This window comes from Boleophthalmus pectinirostris, unplaced genomic scaffold, assembly GCF_026225935.1.
Source record: "Boleophthalmus pectinirostris isolate CB_2022bp ecotype Guang Dong unplaced genomic scaffold, ASM2622593v1 HiC_scaffold_15, whole genome shotgun sequence".
In the NCBI taxonomy this organism is placed as follows: domain Eukaryota; kingdom Metazoa; phylum Chordata; class Actinopteri; order Gobiiformes; family Gobiidae; genus Boleophthalmus; species Boleophthalmus pectinirostris.
Window position 1 is genome coordinate 23875064 of NW_026571070.1, and position 5806 is coordinate 23880869.

Consider the following 5806-nt stretch of genomic DNA (forward strand, 5'->3'; position numbering starts at 1 on the left):
GACTCGCATTCGATATTTTTTCTCTTATTTTATTATCATAGAAGGGATAGAGGAAACAAACAGATTTATTCAAACTGATCAAATAGATATGCATTATACATTCAAAATAGTTTGCAACAACACAATCCATGAAGCATAGGCTGCTTATGTTTATTTACTGTTGCATTTAGGCCTACTGACATGCTTAGTGCATTCTGTGCTATGCATGTATGAAACTTTATTTTTTACATACAGTTTTCTAGTTACATCATATTTACAGCACATTATGTGCTCAAACATGTAGTTGTGGTTTAAGATTGTTCATGTCCCCTACAACAAAGCACAAATTTTTCCTTTTTAATGTAGTTATATACAATATACAATGCTATATTACGTATTATGTCATTGTTACACAACTTTTCAAACTGGACAGACCTCCAGAATCAAAGCTGGTAGAGCCCTCTGACAAATTTAAATGCACATTTGAGTCCAGGATCCTCAGATTAATTACAAAAAATCTCTGGGTCAGCGTGGTCCAGCAGCACAACACTTCACATCTCAGACCATAATTTAAACATATAAAATATCCCCTCTCATGTGTAAAAATAAGAGGACAAAAGTGCTGCTTGACCACAGCCTCTTCAAATCTTCCATCTTGACATCCTGGACTGTAAAAGGCACTTTTGGCATTCAGTAGAGTTTCATGGATGGGATAGATATGGCACTAACACATAATACTAAATGCTTCATTTAATAGCATTTATAGATTATTTGGCACAAGCTTTAAAACTGTTGATGACTATTACTTTAAAAATGTAAAATGACTTTACCCAGAGGGAACAATGTGTTGGTTTTCACAGCTGTCATTGCCATCTGATCTAACATAGTTGAGTGATTCAAGCAATACTGATTTGATGAAGATTTGAGAAGGTGCCCATGTTGGTTGTGCATGTCCTATTCCTACTAAATCCTTAAAGGTCACATTGCTGATGTGACATGGGTCAGGCCTAGGTCATTGGAATCTTCTTTTCCTATGTGGGAAATAGAAGACAGTTCCACTGCTAGTCATGTGGGCTTAGTCCCATCAGGGTTCTCCAGGGGCACAGCCATCTCTCGCACAGTGCTCAGGCCCTTCTTACTTCCAGACACTTTGTCTCCCTTCAGCCGTGCAGAGAGGCACAAGTCTTTGAAACAACGCTTGAAGTTCTCATCCAGAAAGGCGTAGAGCACAGGGTTCAGGCTGCTGTTGGTGTAGCCCAGTGCCACACAGAAGAAGTAAGCAGCCGTGATGGCGATAGACTCTGGGATGCTCACTAGCGCCTTCACCAGGATGAAGATGTGAATGGGAGTCCAGCACACCACAAACACAGCCACCACCACCACCACGAGTCTGGTGATGCGGCGCAGGTTGCGGTCCTTCTCTCGAGAGCCAGACAGCATGCGCACACTCTTGAGCCTCAGCACCATGAGAGAGTAACACACGGTGATGATGAGAACGGGCACCACGAAGGCAAAGACAAACACACACACTTTCATTAGTGTGTCCCAGTACCCGTACGGTTCAGGAAACTGTAAGGCACACTCCGTAATGTCTGCAACACAAGTTACAAGGAACTTTTAGCAAAAGGCAATTATATGGCACTCTGCTACTTCTTAGAGGTGGGCTAATATGCGCTCAAAAGTGAATATTTTCTGTCAAAGATTTTATTCATAATTTGTATTCATGCAGTTGAAGAAGCAGGGCTAATGGAAAGATCTGACAGGTGCAGCTGATAAAATATTTCTGCTTTTAAAATATTAAATATTATTTAAATATTATTTTCTTTGCTAAGTTCACTTAAGTACAGAAATTATGTTGACTCCATTCTCACCACTATTTGTTTGTGTCCCTCCCAGAACGAACGCAGGTATCCCAGCAGCAGAGGACAAGATCCAGATGCAGACATTTATAATTTTGGCCTTGACCGGTGTGCGGAAGTCCAAGGCTTTGACTGGATGGCACACGGCGACATAGCGGTCCACACTCATCATGGTGAGAGTGAAAATACTGGTGAACATGTTGTAATAGTCAATGGCAATAAACACTTTGCACACCACCTCTCCAAATGGCCAAGAGTTTAACATGTAGTCTGTGCTCTGGAAAGGCATTGCGGTGGTCACCAGGGCATCAGCCAGGGCTAAGTTGAAGATGTAGATGTTTGTAGCAGTTTTCATTTTGGTATACCTAGACAAAACAGATTAGCAGCATTAATTCATGTTGTGGGTTTTGTGCAAAGCTTTGCAAGACTTCGCATCTAATCCTGTTAAGAATTATAAAAGCTCTAGGACTATGGCTGGGCAACATCTTAGAATTTGTAATGTAATTCTTCTGACTTGAGGTTCTGTGTTGTCATGTGTAGCTGATTTCATGCCCTGGACTCTTTAAGGATTCTTTAAGTTTTTACTGAATAAGCCTACTTATCTGATAATGACATAGTTACAAAAACTGGTAATTGGGCTATTTATAATTTAAATATATCATCTAAATTGTTATGGTAAATGCAGGAAATGTCTTCTGTTTACATATTGTTTATATTAAGTGACAGTTGATGACAGGTAAAGCCATCCATCTGCCCCATCAGATTAAGATGAGCTGTAAGTTTCAGTTATATTCATAGACTATATAAAGAAGTCCATAAATAAAAGTAGCCAAAAGCACCACTTTCTTTCTCAGTTATCCAAGTTATAGTTTATATACCATGTTTTACACGCAAACTCATTTTGATCCCACATTCTAGGGATCTCCATTGGCAAGCTGTATATCAATCTATTCCAGGTGTGTTTATTATCAAAAGTTTAACAAACCATTTCAAGTTAGTTAAGATTTTAAGAAAAGTATCGTATGAATGCACAATCTGCCACTGAAAGCACATCTCTATGTTCTTGTTTATACTTAATCCTCCAAACCCATTTGAGTAGTCAGCTGAATGACCCTCTGCAGAGCACTAAACCACATAATGCAGTCCTTTTCACTTGTAAAGTGATAAAAGTGTGTCTGGCCACAGTCAATGCGATTGATCTGAAGTAATGGCTGTCTGTGGACCACAGCATTCAGGATGCCACTGCTGCTTCTCACTATACATCAACAAGATGGCTCCTCTAAACTTCATAAATAACAGCCAATGAGCTGCAGGCAGTCTCTCTGGTTTAGCAGTAACTGATAACAAGCCCAGCCAGATCAGTGAGGAGTTATAGAACATCTATTAGACATGTAGGTCTATCGCATTGTTAAAACTACAGAAAAGGTTTTAAAGATTTGAGAAACTGATACAGTCATCAGATCTCATGAACTTGTTCTCATGAACAACATTTAAACATAAAAGTGAAACCTCTATGAAACATTGTGCTAGTTTTCAAATATGCCATATTCTATCACTCAAATGAAGTGAGGCACTGACAAAGCTATCTGAATGCATTTGTGACCGTTGACTGTATCCAGGGACAAAATCCAGTTAGAGCAGATGGCACAGCAATATGAAAACTATAAAATAAAAAAGCTTTCTTTGAATCAATACTGTATTGTACTTTAACCTTAACGTAATTCACCATGTGGATATTACGCTTATCCTCACCTAATTATGACGTACATGACGAGACAGTTGCCAAAAAGCCCAACTACGAACACCACGGAGTACACAGCGGTGATGATGGGGATGATGGGGGACATGCCCTCCTGTTCCCAGCTCTCATTCGGCGTCGCGTTCCGGCTGTCCGTGTATCCAGATGCCCACGACGAAGACGCGTTCATCGGACAGTTCTCCAGAGGTCCAGAGACGCACTTACTGTCCTCTTTGTAGATTTCAACTTCCATCTCTGATATTTCACCGTGCCAGTGCAAAACTCCTGGATTTGAGCAAATGGCTGAGGGGAGATATTGGCTGATTACGCCACAAATAAACGCAATTAAGGTTAAAACGTGCGCCTCAAAGACAAGAAATTATGTAAAATCAACACAGACTTTAAAGAAGAAATCTGGGCTGTTACTTGTAGCTCCTGCACAGAAAATCTCAGTTGTATTATTCAAAGCAAAAGGCGCGCAGCATGCACATGCACACATCTGGCGGGTCACTCACCTGTATTAGCCAAACTAAAGCGCGTGTCAATTAAAGATTAAAGCGGAGTCGAATACAGTGGGTTCTTTTTATCAGGAAGTGGAGTCGCTTTGCTTGTCTCCCAGCTAACAGCTCAGCAAAGTTTGGAGACGGTTCTGTGCGCCCGGTGAGCGGTGACAGCGGCTTTGCGGAGTGACGTGCACGCGCAGCGATGGAGAGGTGGCGCGCAGAGAAGCTACGGACTCAACACCAGCACGCACACGGACACACAAATCAGAATATGAGAAGACAGGGCGATGACATCAACCCACGGGCAAAAGCACAGCCACGTGCAGGGGTAATCTCTCTGAAAACAGATATTGTTGTTAGCTTTTATGTAGGATCTTAGGAGCTTACCTAAAAGGTGCACTACGTAACTTTTTGGTGGAACGCCTGCTGCCTCCATGGAGATACTATTGATATACCTGGACAAAATTACATATATATTAATACTTAAACACGCTACTTTTTTGATAGGACCAAGTACACTTTTAACCTGTTTCTTTCTCTCTTTTTTGTCAGTAAAATAGGCTATTCTGTGCTCTGAAATTGCCAACAGAAGACAAAACAAAAGGACACCACAAACGCAATCAGCACAGATCAATCGTAACTGGTTCATCTTGATCATATTGTGGGGTCATCATCATTTCAGTGGGCGCTGAAGTGGAGCCCGCTGTGTAAGGGCGCTGAGGTTTGATGGATGCAGAACAGGGAGCAGTACAGAGTTCAGGCTTAGAGCTGGACACAGTTGTTGTTAAAGGAGTCAGACGTCCTAAAAGCTTTGCACGTCCTTTTAGTGTCATTCAGACTGTCTCTGAGGTGCTGTAGTTTCACTAGTGACAAAAGCAGCACTTTGAAGACGACACAGTGTTTGGTAAAATGAACCTATGCCTGATTATCTCTCTATTAAATGACATGGAATTATCTTAAAGCCTTATTTGACATGTTTTGCGATATGTACGTTTGTGCATAAAAACAGTGGATTTAGTCTCAGTGCAGTGAAGTGCAGTGGAGACAATTTGAATGCCGGATGATCAAGTCTGCTGTTTATTGGATGGTCTTTAAAAACACAGGAGGAGGAATTGTTCAATCAGCGCTGACTAATTTCCCCTAAAGAACGGGCTGTTATGAATTCATATAATGCATATGTCTATTAGCATAACATCAAAACCATGGCCATTGTAGTTGTCCTTCAAAGCAGCATAGTCCACTCTCCTCAAATTGTACTTCCTATGTTAATGGAATCGTGTTACGTCACAGCTGAAGAGTAATTGCAAATTGGAAAGTAAGTGAAAAATATCAAATTGTAGTAATGTTCCATTTGTAATCAGTGTTACTAAATCCTAAATACAGCTCACATTGGTAATATCTGAGATGAATCACTTTTCTCTCTCACACAGTGGGAGAATTATTAACCATGTTGGATGGCACATTTGCATAAAAGTGTGAACTGCAGCTGTCTGGTTTTTGTTTACAGCACTCACAACAGTTTTACTTACTGCAGTTTTTGTACTTCTTTTTATTTCTCTTCTATCACAAAAAAACATTGCTATTAAATATTCAACAATTATGAAGCCTGGTGGAAGCATTGGACACGGCATAGTATCATCTGCATTAAACTTCCAGCTAGGGCTCAGCTAATATGTACAGAATTACATTTTTGTTTACTATACCCCAGGCTCACCAGGAGTTTTATA

General features: G+C 40.5%; 1 protein-coding gene across 1 annotated transcript; it reads right to left on the reverse strand.

The window, feature by feature from the left end:
* Positions 1-1044: 1044 nt before the first annotated feature.
* On the reverse strand, positions 1045-3829 carry LOC110170063 (delta-type opioid receptor-like). Its single transcript, XM_020935687.2, has 3 exons — positions 3591-3829; positions 1851-2203; positions 1045-1571 (listed from the first exon to the last, which is right to left on the reverse strand). Exons 1-3 carry the CDS (start codon positions 3827-3829, stop codon positions 1045-1047), a joined length of 1119 nt encoding a protein of 372 aa, XP_020791346.2.
* Positions 3830-5806: the final 1977 nt, after the last annotated feature.

Excerpts from the sequence above, each read along its gene's own strand:
- LOC110170063 (XM_020935687.2), bottom strand. The coding sequence starts at position 3,829 with ATGGAAGTTGAAATCTACAAAGAGGACAGTAAGTGCGTCTCTGGACCT. Across the intron at positions 2,204-3,590 it reads GTCATGTACGTCATAATTAG|GTATACCAAAATGAAAACTG; the intron begins GTGAGGATAAGC and ends TGTTTTGTCTAG. Across the intron at positions 1,572-1,850 it reads AGGGACACAAACAAATAGTG|ACATTACGGAGTGTGCCTTA; the intron begins GTGAGAATGGAG and ends CTTGTGTTGCAG.